At 38.2% G+C, this 18,244-nt stretch overlaps 2 protein-coding genes across 2 annotated transcripts in view; one reads left to right on the plus strand and one right to left on the minus strand.

Annotated features, from left to right (window-relative positions):
• LOC140367887 (uncharacterized) overlaps positions 1-18,244 on the minus strand; it is a 59,962-nt gene that overhangs the window by 27,734 nt on the left and 13,984 nt on the right. The window lies entirely within an intron of this gene.
• Positions 359-18,149, plus strand: loxhd1a (lipoxygenase homology PLAT domains 1a). The gene is made up of 41 exons (XM_072454647.1): positions 359-1,475; positions 2,067-2,181; positions 3,162-3,242; positions 4,320-4,504; positions 5,415-5,513; positions 5,588-5,736; positions 5,883-6,006; positions 6,078-6,328; positions 6,403-6,538; positions 6,706-6,866; positions 6,964-7,050; positions 7,236-7,371; positions 7,446-7,600; positions 7,681-7,841; positions 8,278-8,354; positions 8,453-8,649; positions 9,275-9,467; positions 9,538-9,698; positions 9,764-10,094; positions 10,166-10,317; positions 10,407-10,540; positions 10,788-10,942; positions 11,040-11,144; positions 11,226-11,354; positions 11,426-11,593; positions 11,685-11,866; positions 11,954-12,070; positions 13,035-13,197; positions 14,098-14,252; positions 14,337-14,546; positions 14,685-14,814; positions 14,889-15,097; positions 15,200-15,385; positions 15,504-15,631; positions 15,727-15,844; positions 16,088-16,265; positions 16,438-16,623; positions 16,719-16,889; positions 16,974-17,112; positions 17,297-17,452; positions 17,544-18,149. The coding sequence occupies exons 1-41, from the start codon at positions 791-793 to the stop codon at positions 18,022-18,024; spliced, it is 7,236 nt and encodes a 2,411-aa protein (XP_072310748.1). The 5' UTR covers positions 359-790; the 3' UTR covers positions 18,025-18,149.

Genomic DNA, 18,244 nt, shown 5'->3' on the forward strand with positions numbered 1-18,244 from the left:
TTCTATAAAATTCTTTGCAGATTCAACAACAAGATACAACAGTGATTTCATTATAATACCAGCTCAAATTATGATTTTGATAAGATATTGTACAGCCCTACTTTTTATTACAAAAAGATTTAAGCAACACTAGTTGTAGTAGAAGTAGTCAAACTATTGTTGATCGGGAAAAAGTGCATAAGGATGTTTACTTAGTTTCCTGAAAGTATGTACCGTAAAACTGAATGTGAGATTCAAAAACTATGTGAGATGTCACATACTGCATAGACATATTACAAACTAGCTCATAAGAAGTAAGGGAAATGTCTATAGCCAAATGACTCTTAATTGGGATCAGGACACAGTTAATTTTAAGTCGTCAGAAAATGTTGGTGCTCGTGTTTCGGTCAGTCTGGGTGTGTGTCTAGGTAAAAGCGAGACACCCCTGCAGTAAAGCGATCCTATCACTATGAATAATGGAGCGGGCTGTGGCAGCGTGGATAAGTTCTCTTAGCAAGGCTCCTTTTTCACAGGGCTTTCTCCCCACAGTCACGTGACCACAGAGGTGACAGTAATTTTTCATGAGTACTGTCTTAGTTGTATGTCCAAACAGTCTGGATGGTAGAGCTTCAGCGCCGCACAGGTCATAGGTATGCTCAGCTATCAGTATCTAGAGTCTACTCCAGGCTCTTCTGAAATCCATGGTCTAGGAGCATCTCAGCCTCCTAAGGTCAAATGAATTGTCTTACCGCGTTAGAAACACAAAGCCACAATTACGAAACTAAAGACCAGGGAAGTGGATTAATAAAAGATGCCGTCGAAAGAGAAAAAATCCACAGCTTCAGGAGAAACCGAAGAGCTTGATGACGATGTGAAGGAGACAGTGCCAAGGCGACATGGGGAGGACGCCACCAAGAAAGACAGGACTCACAAGAAACACAAGACTCCTGAGCCAATTGAAAATCAGGAACCTACAGTCAAAGACAAGACGAAAGACAGGGAAAAAGACAAGAAAAAAAAGAAAAAAGCCTCAGAGGATGATGGTGCCACTGTGATTGAAAATGAGGATGAGGAACAGAACAATAATGAGCAAAAGCCAACTCACAAAAAGGACAAGTCTGAGAGTCATAAAGGTGAAGTGACAGACGAAGCCAAGGAGAGGAGGAAGAAAAAGAAATCGTCCTCCAAGGATCCAGAGGGAGCAGAGGAGATGGGCTCAAAGAAAAAGTCTAAAGACGGAAAGAAGAAGAAAAAGTCCCACGACAATGACGATGAGGAGCCACTGATCGAGGAACAAGAGGAAGATGAGGACAACAAGAAGAAGAAAAAGAAGAAGGCCAGAAAGGGCTCTGCGGACAGTGACGATGACAAAAAGAAAAAGGGGAAGAAATCTAAAAGTAAGCAGGTGGACTATGCTGCAATCTATCAGAAAGAACTCTTGGACTACCACACCGATTCTTCAGATGGCTATGAGGACGACTACTACAAGAAAAAAGGTACCATTATTCTTCCTTTAGAACTGGTAAAGACATATGCAAAACATATAGAATATTGTATTTATTGCAATTCTTGGCAAATACTGTTTACTCTCAATACAATGCAGGCATCAGTGAGTATGAGGGACACCCAGGAGAGCCTGTGTGATTGTTCATTGGTTGAAAGCATAGCAATGTTCCACATGAATGAGGCCAAACAGAAGACCTGGGGCAGGCAGGTGCTGGTGCTGTCCGAGTGAGCAGGGCACAGGGCTTAAAGCCAGGTCAATCCAGCTGAGTCACAAAAAATCACAGTTAATCTTTTAATTATAGTTATATATGATGGATGGAGGGGAAAGAAACTGCCTTTCATAAAAAAAAGTATTAGAATGTTTTTATTTTATTTTATATATGATACATTCTTGTGGAACCCCGGTGTTAATCTGATTTTATTGCATGTTATCTCAGTTTCTTTAAAAAAAATCACCTTCCTATCAACTTTTCCTACTGTTTATCAAGACTACAACCTTTTCCACTGTACAGAGTTATTTCATATTTATATTATGTATTATAAAATACACAAAAACAGACATAATTTCCTGTATTTTCCAGTGTATGAAGTGGTCGCTATCACTGGGGATGTGAAAGGAGCTGGAACTGATGCAAATGTGTTTGTTACTCTGTTTGGAGAGTTTGGAGTCACACCTAAAGTTCATCTGGCCAGCAAGTAAGTTTCAGCTATTTTAATGACACAAACATATATTTTTTGTTATCTGCTGTTGTCAAACAATGTTTTTGAACATATCATTCTTATATTGACTAACAGATAACCCCCTTTGTCCATTTTGTCCTGTCCCATTACAGCACAGAAAAGAGGTATATTTTCAGGATGGTTTTGAAAGCACCACAGTTTTGAATTGTGCTGCTGCTCTGTATGAGAGAGAACCTTTACAGTGAATACATTTGTGTATATGAGAATGTGAAAATATACACATCCTATAAAAATGTATGTGTCCTCATACAGAAATGGTGGTGAGCAGAGAATATCTGGAGTAAGGAGAAACTATGTGACATGGCAGGTCTTCTTTTAATTTAGGGCCAATTGAAAGAAGACCACGATGTCATTTCTGGGGCAGATCAAATGTCTCTCAGGGGATCTTCACAGCAGCTGGCTCCCTTTATCTCTGCACTCAATGATTGACAGATAAGGTTACCTGCAGTGCATAGGATCCAGCTAACTATAATCCTTAGTGTTACCAAAACCTAAACTCGAGGCTACCTTAACTTTACCACTGAACCTTCATCCCCCTGACCACTACAATGTTGTTACTTTATACGTTACAAATTATTTTCTGGCCAAAAGGAGTTTTGCCTTACTCAGATATGCTTCAGTCAAGCCTGTATTGTGTACTGACTGATTAAAATTTTACATGATAGAACATGATACAGGTACTATAACATATTTGCCCTGACAATCTGTGTCGAGGCAGATAGGAAATGCAAGTCTTTGGACATTCACTGTAAACATCTATCATTTTGCATGAATTCCAAAGTTTGCATCCAGAAATAATATTTAATTTGTTGAAATTTTCTTTACTCACAATTCAAATGTATTTTACTCTTTGAGTAGTTTTGCTTACCTCTGCACAAAATATTTTAGTACATCATTACAGCCATTTTCAACTGTTTTTATTTCCTAATTTGCAGAAGTCGTACAGCATTTGAGAAGAATAAAACAGATGTTTTTCGTATCAAGACACACAATGTTGGCCCAATAAAAAAACTAAGGTACAGAACAACTTGAAATTAATTGCACAATGCACATCTTATCTATGGATCATCAACAATGTAGGATTGGACTTCTTTATATTCATGGATTTCAACTTCCATATTCAACATTTAGGGGACTTTTTTATTTTGACTGATGTTTTTTTTTTCGTAGCCGATGCCGATACTGATACAGAGAAACCAATGGCTGATTCGTTTGGATCGATATGTAGGACAGATTGATTATTCTGATGGATATTATTTCACAAAATCATGTAATTTAAAATGAATACAAACTCAGCCAAAGCCTTGTTTTATCACAAACCTATGAGAGGGCAGTGTAGTCATGTTTCGTACAGTGCCCTTTTTGCACTTAAATGTTAGAACAAAGCTTTATGTGTATTCTTTAGGAAGCAAAATGGCCAAAGCAAAAGATCAGTCTATGCTGAAGAATAGAGGATATAATAAAGATAAGATAAGATAAGATAAGATATTCCTTTATTGTCCCACATGGGGAAATTTCATTGGTGCAACGCAGGTAGATACAGAGGTAGATACAGAAGAACAGATCACTTATAGGAAGTCTGAAAAACACTTTCAGTAGAAGATCTCCTATAAATAAATAAAAACTCCCATAGACAAATAAATAAATAAATACATAAATACCATTGCATGTGATCACGACAGTAATTGCACATGAATATGTGTCACGACAGCACATAGGTTGCACATGAATTGCACATGAATAAAGACTGATAACCTAAAAAGAGCAAATACTGGCCAACCAAATAAACTATTGGTCGATCTCTTTTTTTTTTCTCTCATTCAAAAGATATTATATTTTGTAGTTTTAAAAGATTAATCATTATTGCTGGTAACTGTCCTAATTTCACGTTCTCGTTCTGAAATCCATGGATAGGCTACAGTCAATGATTAGGACAAAAGGCCTGTGTCATTAAGTCGGACACAAGTGCATGTTGTTTTAGTTTGACCAGCCTTGAGCCTGGGCAGAGTGGAGCGTGATGTAGTCTACTTACTCCTTGTGCTGTTTTTCTCCACTTTTCTGAGGGTTGTTTTTGTCTGATGATGCCTCCATAGGATCGAGCACGATAACACAGGGATGAACGCCAGCTGGTTCTTGGACAGGGTGGTGGTCACGGACATGAATCGGCCTCATCTACGATTTTACTTCGCCTGCAACAACTGGCTGAGTTTGGAGGAGGCTGACAACCTTTATGTCAGGGATCTTCTGGGCAGCTTGAACCCCATGGACGTCCCAAAAAGTTGGTCATTGTCTGCTTTACAATGATGTACTTAATTATTAACAGATGAATATTCATTTGTGTCGCTTATACTTCACAGTATCACAGTATCAAAATCATAATCTGTGAAGTTAATTCGCTAATGTCAGTTTAAAGCTGGCCTTTGTGGACGTTACATTAAAGTGAGAAGGTTGTAGCTTCCGAGTTGCGTTGGCTTTAAAACAAACAGAAAGCTGAACAACAAATTAAAGAACCACCTCATTCATACACAGTTCCCAGTAAATTGCCACGTGCAGATTGCCAGAACACTCTCTGACCACTATTCAGTCACTTCAGTCCCAGAACATTGACAGCTCTTCTCACTTAACCTGGCATTTGTCTCTATTTAAATTAAATTAAAATGGGGAATATAAAAAATGCAGGGAATGCAAGGTAAATTTCCAGGTAACGCAGCAGGTGTGAACTCTATTAACTGGCCTCACACGCCATTTATGAAGGCTGCAACTAACAGTTATTTTAGAAGTCGACAAGTCAACAATATTTCTCTGATTCGTTTACAAGTCAAACGATTGCATCTAAGATAGAGAATAAAATAAAGTGTGTAATTGATGCAGATCAGAAATTGTTTATTCTTTTTTTTACATTAAATAATTCGTCTTTGTTATAAAAAGGTATTTTATGTGTGTCTTCAAGTGCGTACAGTTCAGAAAACAATTATGATTATCAAAATATCATTATGATTATTGTTTATAGCTGACTAGTCACAATAGTTGATATAGTTAATCGTTACAGCCCTAACAACACTTACACTTACTTTTCAAAGTTCATCATTATTTAACAACAATTAGGGTAAATATAACTAACAAGACTATATACATATAGTCATTTTTTTTGTTAAAAATGTTTCAGTCTTCCTTTCTTTGTTTTGCAGTGAATAAATACATAATAAGCGTGTTCACGGCTGACATGAAAGGCAGTGGGACTGATGCAGATGTTTTCTTGAATATTTTTGGAGAAAATGGGGACACAGGTAATTATATTTTCAGACCTAGTAACCTGGCTGGCTGATGTCATTTGTAAAGGAGGTGATTTGTGTTGCAAAAGGGGAGCGACGACTGGACAGTGACAAAGACAATTTTGAACGTGGTTCTGAGGACAAATTCACCATTGAATCTCCCAACTTGGGACGGTTGAGGAAAATAACCATTGGACACAACAACAGAGGTTCTTCAGCTGGATGGTTTCTGGATAAGGTATTGACTGTCACTTTTACTACAGATTTGTATGTGTTTAAAGTGGCCTTCTCCAAAGTTTGAACATACATTTTCATAACAATTGAATGACAAGTGTGATTAAACGTATAATAGTAGTCCTGATATTTGACTGCATGGCTTTCCAGGTGGCCGTTGATGACATGGGAAACAAAGAAATCTATGAATTTCCTGTTAATCGGTGGTTTGCCATGGATGAAGATGACGGCAAAATACAAAGGGACGTTTTGGTTGGATCACTCCAGCCAACGGGTGAGTAACAAAGCTGTTATTTGGAGTAATAGGCATGTAAAAGACAGTTTATGTGAACAACTTTTTTACAGGAATTGTATACAATGTACAAGTGATGACTGGGGATGTTAGAGGCGCCGGGACCAACTGTAAAATCCATATGGTCATGCATGGCGTCAAAGGCACGAAAAACAGTGGCAAAATCTTTTTAGAGGGTGGTGCTTTTGAGCGGCGTCTCATTGATGTTTTCAATGTGGAGATTTGTGAGCTCATCAGTCCACTCAGCAGGGTTACAATCGGACATGACAACGGAGCAGTCGGGGCAGGATGGTACTGTGAAAAGGTACTACACACCTATGCAAAATTCACAGTAAAAATGTAACCGTGTTATCGTAAATGACCCCTCTCTCTCCCCAGGTCGTTGTGTACTGTCCATTCACAGGTATCGAACAGACATTTCCCTGTGGCATGTGGCTGGATGAAGATGAAGGCGATGGTCTGATTGAAAGAGAGCTGTATGAGATGGTTTCACTCAGACAAAAGAAAATAAAGAGTAGGTATAAATTGTTGCTTGACACATTTAATACTTGATAGACCTTAATTGATCTATCAAGCTCTAAAACATGGTACTTTGTTATTCTTTCAGCATTAGCCTCCCATAATAATAGATTAAACATGTGTCCTGCATATTTTACAACCATTATGTTTATTCTTTCTTAGAGTATCCTTGGTCTCTCTGGATTTGGACATCAGATGTGAAAGGGGCAGGAACAGATGCTCAGGTGTTTCTACAAATATATGGAGAGACTGGAAAATCAGATGAAGTCAAACTGGAAAACAACTCTGACAGTTTTGAGCAAGGGCAGGTTGATAAATTTATTGTAGGTATTTAACTTTTTTTTTTTTTTTCAAAAGTGTCCCAGGAAGCTTTTGTGTTGCATACTTATTTTACCTTCCACTTGCTCCTCCTAATTCTAGATCGAAACGCCAGACATTGGGAGATTAAGGAAACTCCGCATCTGGCACGAGAAGCGAAATCCATTTGCTGGATGGCATTTAGCTAAGGTTAGACTTCTCGGCTTGTCAGTGTGATGTGTCAACTAAAAAAAGCATATAATCGGTTTTCTTTTGCCACTTTTCAAAACAAAAATATTCTATTTACTGTACCCCCCCATGCAGAGTGTATGGTGTAAATGTTGTCTCCTTTTTGGCAGCTTTTTAATACCTGTGATGCATCTGACTCTGCGTAGGTCACTTTGCTGAAGACTCTGACTATGGAGAAGTATTCATTTGAATGTGGCCGCTGGCTGGACATTAATGAAGACGACAATGAAATCATCCGAGAGCTGTCAGCTACTGGAGCTTTAATTGAGGATCCACTGCCGCGTAAGCTTCTTTTAGGATTTTTCTCTGATCAGATCCAACCAACGTATAATCATTTTGATGTTTTCCTTTTGTAGTGATCAAGTATCGTGTCACTATTTGTACTGGTACAGTTGGTGGTAGTGGTACAGACGCCACAGTATTCCTCAATGTAATTGGCGATCTGGGAGACACAGGAGAACGACCCATGATAATGAGCAAAAATAATGTCAACAAATTTGAGAAGGGAAATGTAAGTTTGTTGTTAATGGTCAAATGGTCATATTTCATCTTCAAACAATGGTTGCATTATTGCTTGTCTCTATTGCTAAGCATGATGAGTTCCTCATTGAGTCGGTGACATTGGGGCAAGTGCGAAGGGTCCGCGTAGGTCACGATGGCCGCGGTGGTGGCTGCGGCTGGTTCCTTGATAAGGTGATGGTCCGAGAGGAGGGACAGCCTGAGTCTTTGGCCATAGAGTTTCCTTGTTACAGGCAAGTCATAATAGTTTGATTGACTACCATTTTACAAGACCTACTTGTGGACGTTTAGTGCTTTTCAAACTTACGAGTGATAAATAAATTATCTTATACTCCTCTCACTAGTTCTCCAGTGGCATGTGTTTAAGCAGTTAGGCAGCTGATCGATGTACTTGCATTACAAATAGGGACTAAATGCACAGTGGCTAGTCTGCACTCTCCTTAAGTAACTGGACCCAAACCACAGGATGCAAGTGCTGTGTTACCTCTCTAAAGAGCCTCGTCCTGTGTTTGGCTTTTAACCTAATTACCTAATTATGTGTCATCCCATGAATGAGCAGTTTGCACAAGTAAATACCAGTAATTTATATTCACGCTATTTTGTTTTGATTCACTGACTAATTTCTGGTGTTACCATTAAAAGTAAAACAATACATAAATCTGTTTTTAGATGGTTGGACCGTAACGAGGACGATGGAATGATTGTTCGAGAGTTAGTACCAGACGGAGAAGGCGTTCGTCTATTTAGTGAGTCTAATTGCTTCTGTTTTTATACAATTAAATATAGAGTAAAAACAGATTAAAACTGTATTAAAACATAAATGCTGATTAGCTTCACTTTGCAGATATCAGTTATCACATAGCAATCAAGACTGGCAGTGTTAATGGGGCCAGCTCAGACTCCAGAGTGTTTGTCAAACTGTATGGAGAGAAGGGTGACAGCGACAAAGTCACGCTGGCTGTTTCTGACAATGACCTGAGAAACTACTTTGAGACAGCACGTACAGACATCTTTACTTTGGAAACATATGACATTGGGAAGGCAAGTGTTTTTTTTTTGTTTTGTTATCATACTCTGCCCAGGGAGTCATTTCACCTCCAGGGCCTAGGGGAGTGCTTTTCTGGGGGTAAAAGGTGCAGTGATGATGGGGAATTATTTCATTTGACTCATTTATGTGTTTTTTCTCATTTTAACCCGTTTTCTCCCCTTTTGCTCACATCTTCAAACTCGGGCCCGGAAAAACGACAGAGTCCCTTGGGTATATGGTACAATAGATTTCAAACTCGTTTTTTTTTCTAAGTCCAGCCCAGGTATATGGTACTATGCCCAGGGAGTCTTTTCACCTCCAGGCCCCAGGGGAGTGCTTTTCTGGGGGGAAACAGTGCACTGATGATGGGGAATTATTTCATTTTACTCATTTTGGTGTGTTTTTTCACATTTTAACCCGTTTTCTCCCCTTTTGCTCACATCTTCAAACTCGGGCCCTGGATTTTTTCTAAGTCCAACAGAGGTATAGTGTACTCTGCCCAGGGAGTCATTTCACCTCCAGGGCCCAGGGGAGTGCTTCATAATACATGAAAGCAGCAATATAAATACAATGAACAGCACCAGTCAAAAGTCTGGACAAACTCTTGCCTTCAACTGTATTTGTTCTGCATGTTACTAGATTAACCGTTTTCTGATTGGTCACACCAATGAAGGCCTGCGTGCTGGTTGGTTTTTGGACAGCGTGAAGATTTCTGTACCTGTTCATGGAAAAGAGTACATGTTTCCAAGCCACAGGTGGCTCTGTAAAGATGAAGCTGATGGGAAAGTGGAGGTGGAAATATACCCCAGTGAGACTCTAGACATCGAAACATGTAATGTCCTTTATGGTTCTAATATCGTATTTTAGGATGGTTAACACATGATTGTTTTGCTTTTGAACAGTGATCAACTATGAAGTTACAGTTGTTACAGGAAATGTAAGAGCAGGCGGAACTAATGCCAATGTTTTCTGTCAAATTTATGGAGATGATGGAAAAACTGAAGTGCTCACTTTAAAAAGTCGGTCAAATAATTTTGAACGTGGCACTACTGAAATTTTTAAGGTAAGTTTAAAACTTTGGTGCTCAGTTAACATTTTCCAAACCATCATACTTTTACTTCTCTTCAGATTGAGGCTCTTGATGTGGGTAAAATATATAAGGTTCGTATTTTCCACGATGGAAAAGGAATAGGCGACGGCTGGTTCCTTGAATCCTTCGATATCAAGCGTTTAACTATGGCCATGGTGCAGATCGAGGTCAAAAAGGAGGAAACAAAAAAAGATAAGAAGAAGGACAAGAAAAAGAAAAAAAAAGAAGAGGATGAGGTAGAAATCATAGAGAAGATGCAAGAAGTGGTGGAGACATTTCGTTTTGTCTGTAACCGCTGGCTGGCCCGTGATGAGGAGGACGGGGAGATTGTGGTTGAGCTGTTGTCAGAGGATAATGAAGACCTTGAGGGTGAGCAGCAGATTCTCACCAGAAGAAAATATGGCGTGGACATGCACTGCTTCATGAATATTTCTTCGCAGTGAATTCCTATGAAGTTCACGTTTTCACTGGAAATATGTGGGGGGCAGGCACTGACGCCAAAGTTTACATTAACATTTATGGAGAAACTGGCGACACAGGAGAGCGTCATCTTAGAAAGTCTAACAATCTGAACAAATTTGAAAAAGGCCAGGTAAACATACACCCACTCAACAAACTCAAAGTGCACACTGCTCAACTTATTAACAGGCTTTTTCTTATGCTTTGTTCACATGTGCACAGGAAGATGTTTTCACCCTCACATCTGTGGATCTTGGTGTGTTGAAGAAACTCAGGACAAGACATGACAACAGCCAGGCCAGTTCTGGCTGGTTTCTGGATAGAGTGGAAATTATTGATAACAAAGATGACACTACGTAAGTAGATCAAACGATTAAATGCTAAAATACAAACATTGCTTGATATATATATATATATATATATATATATATATATATATATATATATATATATATATATATATATATATATATATCATTTCACATTTCTCTAATTCACTGTGCTGAGTGACACCACTGCTGCACTATGTTATTAGGACTCCATCTAGTGGTGTAAAATGAGCTTTTAATTCACTAGAACCCTCTGTTTTTGTTTTTTTTTTAGCTACTTTTTCCCTTGTAAACGCTGGCTAGCAGTGGATGAAGATGATGGGCAGCTTGCTAGAGAGCTTGTTCCTGTTGATGAAGCCTTTATGAAAAAAGGGGATGATGAAGACGATGAAGAAGACTCGGAAGCAACACTCGGTCTTGAGCAGAAGGGTCAGTGATTTTATTTAAAAAAATACCTGAGCTTGTGCACATGTACGTATGTATGTATGTATGTATGTATTTATTTATTTATTCATTCATTTTCAAGCTATGTCAACCACTTACACTGTCAAAGTAAAAACTGGGGACAAAAAGTATGCAGGAACTGATGCCAATGTGTTTATGACATTGTATGGCACCAAAGATGATACAGGTATTCTTTTTAATATTTTTAAAGTAAAATAAACCAGTTTAAATTCATATGTGTGTGTTAATTCCATTTATGTTTACACAGGAATAATAACTCTCAAAGCATCAAAGACTCATAAAAACAAGTTTGAGCGTGGTATGATAGATGAATTTACTGTGGAAGCAGTAGATCTGGGACCACTTAAGAAGATCCGAGTTGGACATGACAATTGTGGTATTGTAACATCTGTGCCTCTGTGCCTAAATATTTATTTACAAATGAACATAACTTGTATTCATGTTTAGGTGGAGGATCAGCAGGCTGGTTTCTAGACTGGATCGACATTGATGCCCAATCATTGGGACAGAAATTGCGCTTTCCTTGTGGCCGTTGGTTGGATCGAGGAGAGGATGATGGTGCCATTGTCAGGGACCTTTTTCCTAATCCATTACAAACAGAGACATATACACCATGTAAAACAGCCTCTTTCATATTTTGTATTAGCAGCATTTCAGTATTTTCTGTTCAATTCTCCTGCTTTAACTACTTGAAATCTGTTTTCAGTTGTACCTTATGAGATAAAGACTTTTACCAGTGATGTGTTTGGCGCTGGCACAGATGCAGAAGTCTTCATAGTCCTGTACGGCAGAGATGCAGTGTGCACTCAGCAGAAGGCCCTGTGTGTCAACAAAAGAGAGAGGATAATGTACTTTGAACGAGGAGCAGAAGACATGTTTATTGTTGAGGTAATTCAAAGAAATAAATGTCACATTGTGATGATAAAACAGTTACTAAAGAGAAGGATTTTTAAGTATCCATGTATTAACTTGCAGCTAGAAGACGTGGGAGATGTTATTGAGAAAATTCGTATTGGACATGACAACCGTGGAGTCAATCCTGGCTGGCATCTGGACAGAGTGGAGATCAGAAGATTGCTCAGGAAAGGAAAGGTTAGTCTGTAAACATGTACCAGAGGCTCCTCCCCTCTGGGGCCTGGACTCCCCTCAAAAAGAGATGCTACACCATATTCATGAGCATATAACTGATGTAAATGAGAGTGTTTACTTTACCATTATTATTAGTATTATTTGTCTTATGCCAGCTATTTTTATTATTTTATTTTATTTTATCTTTAATTTTATTTTCTTCCTTCCATTCCCCATTAAGATATGAGAGGTCCTGTACAAGAGTTTTGTTAATAAGAGTTTTTGTTTTTGTTCATAAGAGTTCTTCTATTAAGAGAGATAAGTTATCTGTCCTTTCCCCTGTATCTACTGCGTTGTAACACCAACATTTCCCCATGTGTGGACAATAAAGGCATATCTTATCTTATCTTATCTTATCTTACATCTCAGTGAGACTTTCCTAGTTGAATAAAGGTCCATTTCAAAAATCTCTTAAATATGCATTGTAATAGATTTATTATATAGAGATATTCTAGCGTTGTCAGTAGTAAGCTAGTACCAAAACGTGATGATCAATTGAACAGGTATTAATACTAAACAACACAATACGCCTTTCCTGAATAGTTTCAGAATACCATGTTTATCAGAATGAGACACATGATATTAAATAACTGAATGACTGAATATGTAAGTTGTACTAAATAAGTAATGCATTTCATTCTGCAATTTAAAAAAATAAATAAATTTGCAACTCATGTTTTTAAACAATGTATATTTAGAAAAGAGTTTACTTGTCTGTCAGTGGCATAGAGAAGTATATTATCGTTTGTCATGATATTTTTCTGCAACAACATGCACTTCAAACACTTCCACATGTGTTATTGTGACAGGCTTAAACTACACTTTCAGTAGGAATGAATTCAGCGTGAAACCTTCAGAAGGCAGAATAGTCCTCAACAATGTAAATATTGTGGTAAATACTGATTCCAGCTACTTTCATATCCCATAGGGTTCAGAGACCACCATCTTCCCATGTGAATGCTGGCTTGCCAAATCTGAGGATGACGGAGAAACAGTGAGAGAGCTGGTGCCCTCTGACATCATCACTGAGAAACTTTCACGAGACGGAAGCCTCAAAGTGAATGAAGTGGAAGTGGAGGATGCCTTGGAGAGTATGTTAACCCAACACAAGACAAACATACTTGAACCATGGTTTGTTTTAACAGAATAATGTTCAGGCCAGTTCATGTTTAGGGAGGATTTTTTTGAGCCAGTGCCAATATTCGATACATGTCTTACTGTTGTGTCCGATGACCGATATTCTCCGATTCTCCGATCAATAATACGACCACACATTTATGTTAAGCTATAGCAAAGCTCTCAAATAAACTTTTAGCTTTTGTAAAAAATAATGTATTTATCTGGGATATAAAATAAGTTTGTAAACATAAAGCAATATTTGTTTGCATAATAGGCCTCCTATGTCTATTTTTACTGTTTAAAGTGACAAACCTGATGCCCGAGGACACATGAGCACTCACAGACAGTTCAGAATCAAAATAATCTTTCATATCTGCTCATTTTCAAACCAATACCAATATCTGGGGGAAACCATCCGATACCACTGATATCTGATATACTATCCCTATTTATTATTGTAAGAGTATTAGCTATAATCTAAACTGAATGATATAGAAATTGCTGTTCAGGTAGTTTTAAATATTTGTAAAATTAGAATATTGAGTATATTAGTGATAAAAATAAATAAATAATTAAGTCAAAAAGCTGCAAAAATAACTTTTCACTTTTGTGGTTAGTTTCACATACTTTCACATTGGTGACAAACAAATACATTTATATAGCCACAGTATAATCTTTAAATTGTCATCAGGATACAATAATATACAGGGTATATATTTTTGATAAAATATTAAAAAATAATATTTTTTTATTATTTTTGATATTTTATCAAATTCAATATTGTTCAGCCCTGAGTGCAAAAAGCTGAGGGAGGAATATTTTTTTCATTTGACTTGAAGCTGCCTTTTGCCTCATGCTGTCATTTTCCACAGCTCACACGTTCTCAGTATCAGTGATAACAGGCGACGTGTATGGAGCTGGTACAGACGCAAATGTCTTTATGACAGTTTATGGAGACTTGGGAGACACAGGAGAGAGGAAACTCAGCAAGTCTGAAACAAACAGTAACAAGTTTGAAAGAGGATCTGTAAGAAATCACTTCATTTGCTTGCACCTCAACTTCAAGTAGCCTCTCTGCACAAATAAAAGTTGTTTTTTGTTGTTTTGTCAGGTGGACAAGTTCACTATAGAAGCTGTTGACCTGGGGAAAGTTTTTAAGATAAAAATCCGCCATGACAACAGTATGATAAGCCCAGACTGGTATCTGGACCAGGTTGAAGTGGTTGATTTGGACACAGAGGAAGTCTTCCTCTTTTTATGTGAACGGTGGCTTTCAAGAAAAAGAGAGGACAAACAGATAGAAAGAGTGTTCTACGTAAAGGTATGAAATTCTTTTAATTCAAATAATTTTGGCTTTGAATGTATTGTTTAATTGTGTTTTAAGTACAGTTGTTCGTAATTAAACATGCAATGTATATACTGTACTACAGTCAATAATACATGAACTTTATACATTCAGGGCTTTGAGGGTGTAAGGGAAAGCCTAAAAAACAAAAAGAAGTCAGTCCCAGCCGTGAAAACTGTTGACAGTAACATGAACAAAAAGAAAAAGAAGAAAGAGAATGAAGAAGAGGAGGAGGAACTGCCAAGTAAGAAATCACTGACATCACCAACCATGATGAATAATTCAGAGTATTTTTACTCAGCTTGTCCTCCCGTGCAGTCATACCTTATCACATCATCATTTGCACTGGGCTGGACCGGGACGCCAGCACCACCAGCAGAGCGTACGTCATCATCACTGGGGCCAATCTTAGTGTGACAGACAGATTGTGGCTGGACTTTCCAGATGGGAGGAAGGGCTTTGAGTCAGGCTCCCTGGAGACGTTTGAGTGTCACGGATCAGATGTTGGGGAGATCAAAAGGGTTGAGGTGAGTGTGCCAGAGCAGCTGCAGACGTTATAATATATGTGCAGTCACAATCATGAAAGATAGAATACCCACAGTGCATGAAATGATACTGACTCTCTACAGCTCGGCCATGATGGAGCCACTCCAGAGAGCTGCTGGCTTGTTGATGAGGTGTCTGTTGCTGTGCCAACCAAAGGGGCCAAATACAGCTTTGCTTGTAAGTGCTGGCTGGCTAAGGACCGTGGAGATGGCCTGACCACTAGAGTGTTCAATGTGCTGGATGCAGAGGCCATATCCATCTCTCAAAAGGTATTTCAATATAAGGAAAAGTGGATTGCCAGCACTGAAGTAATGGGATAGCGACTGGGATGGATGTTTTATTTTTGCATTTTCTTTCATTTAGTTAATATAGGTATTCTTTTTGCAGATCATTTATGAAGTTACCGTAGTTACAGGAGATGTGCAGAACGCAGGCTCCGACACAAACATCTTCATGTCTGTATTTGGGATAAATGGTAGCACTGAGGAAATGTTGCTTCAGAAAAATGAAGACAGGTGACCAACACAGACTAAAATAACATTTAAATGGACATACAAAATAATATTATGGCACATTTAAGTGTGAAGTGCTGTTTGTTGGTGATTGACAGATTTGAACGTGGTCAAGAAGACACTTTTAACATGGAAATTGATGATATTGCACCTCTAAGGAAAGTGAGGCTGCGCATTGATGGCTCAGGCAGTCGACCTGATTGGTTTCTTGATACGGTATGCTGATTATATGCAATGTACTGTGTTTAATCTGAGCATTTTATAAATTCTCCTGGACTGGAGTTCAGAATTTACAAGCAAATCAGGCCACATAGAAGGAACTGTAAAGGATTTTTCTTCATTTGATTACCGACCCATAAACCTATTTATTTCAGATTCCAACGACTAACATGTAATAAAATGTTGGATACAATAAAATGCAAGGGAAAATACATTAAGAATCTTGCTATATTATTCCAGGTAATCATGCGTAACCTCAAAACAGAAGAGGTGTCTTTGTTTACCTACGAAGACTGGCTCTCCAAGACTCGAGGCCCAAAGAGGACCATGATCTGTGAGATGGCTGCTGTCGTGGATGAGGAGACGATGGTGGAGGAGACCACCTACATAATACAGGTCAAAACCAGTGACCTGACAGGTAAAGTCCTAAATTATTAGTAGAAATAATCCAAAGAATACATTTAAGAAAAGTTACAAATAGGAGTAGTCTATTATATTTAGAAGTGTAATTTCATCTGCGTTTATCTGTATATCTGATAGTGTTCACAGCTGTTATGTTTTCTCTCCGCCATATCTTCCGTCTCTTTCAGGGGCAGGTACTGATGCCAAAGTGTGGATCATCATTTTTGGGGAGAATGGTGATACTGGGATACTGATTCTCAAAGATAGTACTAAATCCAACAAGTTTGAGCGAAAACAGATTGACACTTTTCGCTATTCAGAAATCCTCAGCTTGGGAGAACTGTCCAAAGTACGAGTGTGGCACGATAACTCAGGTCAGCTTCTCTGATTCAGGATCGGTCGTGAAAATGATGCCTCATTTTAGATGATTAAAAGTAAACTAAATCTCTTGTAAAAACGGCTGCTGCAGGTCCTGCTCCGGGTTGGCATCTGGAGTATATTGATGTGAAGGATGAGCTGATGGATAAAACATTTAGATTTCCTTGTGATCGATGGCTCGCCAAAAGTGAAGATGATGGACAAATAATGAGAGAGTTGGCTTGTGCCAATAACGACTGCTTGGATCTCAGTGAGAAAACAAGTAATGCCTGATACACTGAATATGAATTGGATGCAGATTCGATTTACGAACATCAGGAATGATTTATTGTTTTTTTTATCAAAGAGTATGAAATTTGTGTTACCACCGGAGACACTGATGAAGGTCAGACCAAAGAAAATGCCTGGATAGTTCTTGAAGGACGCAAAGGACGTTCAAAAGAATTTGTAATGGAAAATTCCTCAAAAAAGAAACGATTTTTGAGGTACGTTTTTAAAGTAACACGTATTACTAAAACAGAATATGTAATATCATGTTTTTACTAACATTTTCCTGATTTCACCTCATAAAAGTGAAAGTAAAACTGAGTCTGACACAGATATAGTTGTTATTCATATATCCTTTATTCTGTTGTATTCGGTCAGCTGTTTTTCATGTGTCATTTGTAGGGGAAATATTGACAGGTTTGAGTTTTCATCGAAAAATGTTGGTGACATTGCTGGAATTTGCCTTGGTCACACGCCAAAAGATGGAAAGAAAGTAAAAGGAGAGGTTTATTGGCATGTTGTGGAAGTTGTCGTCACTGAAAGGGAGCTGGGAAACAAGTACATCTATTTCTTTATCTGTCATGTTTGCATTTCTCCATTTCTGTACAGATAATACAGTTATTTCATCTTTATTTAATGTCCTATCCAGGTACATTTTTATCTGCAACAGCCTCATCCCACTCTCTCCAAAGAGAGATGAGCTTTTGACTTTTGAGTGCACTAAGGCCATTGAAAGCTTTGCCAGTAAAGCCAGAAGTCTGGTGCCTGTCAAATACGAGATCATCGTGATAACAGGTGAAGAGAAAGGAGCAGGTACAGATGCCAATGTTTTCATCACCATTCATGGCACAAACGGAGACTCAGGCAAGCGGCAGCTCCGGCAGAAGTTCCGTAATCTTTTTGAAAGAGGACAAACAGACCGATTCCTCGTAGAAATGCTGGACATGGGAGAGCTGCAAAAAGTCAGAGTGGAGCATGACAACACCGGTATCGGCTCTGGTTGGTTTTTAGATCGAGTAGAAGTCACCAACACCGCAAATGGAGTTACCACAATATTTCTCTGTGGGAAATGGCTGGATACAAAAAAGGCTGATGGCCAGATTGTTAGAATTCTTTACCCCAAATACTAAAGCATCCAAAGTACGTAAACTCAGGAAGTGAACATTACGTGCCATTCTTTTTTAAATTTGATAAAATTGGTCATGAATTTCTTAATAGATTTTTATGGAAAAGAAGACTGTGGTATGTTTTGTAAACATCAGTTTGAGAAAATGTTTTGAAATAATATAGTATGATAAATATCTGTAAATTTAAATTCTTTGAATGTGTTTACATTTTTGACAAAAATGT

The sequence above is a fragment of the Eucyclogobius newberryi genome, unplaced genomic scaffold (genome assembly GCF_026437365.1).
Source record: "Eucyclogobius newberryi isolate DKJ021-1_F unplaced genomic scaffold, fEucNew1.0.hap1 SCAF_2, whole genome shotgun sequence".
Lineage (NCBI taxonomy): Eukaryota > Metazoa > Chordata > Actinopteri > Gobiiformes > Gobiidae > Eucyclogobius > Eucyclogobius newberryi.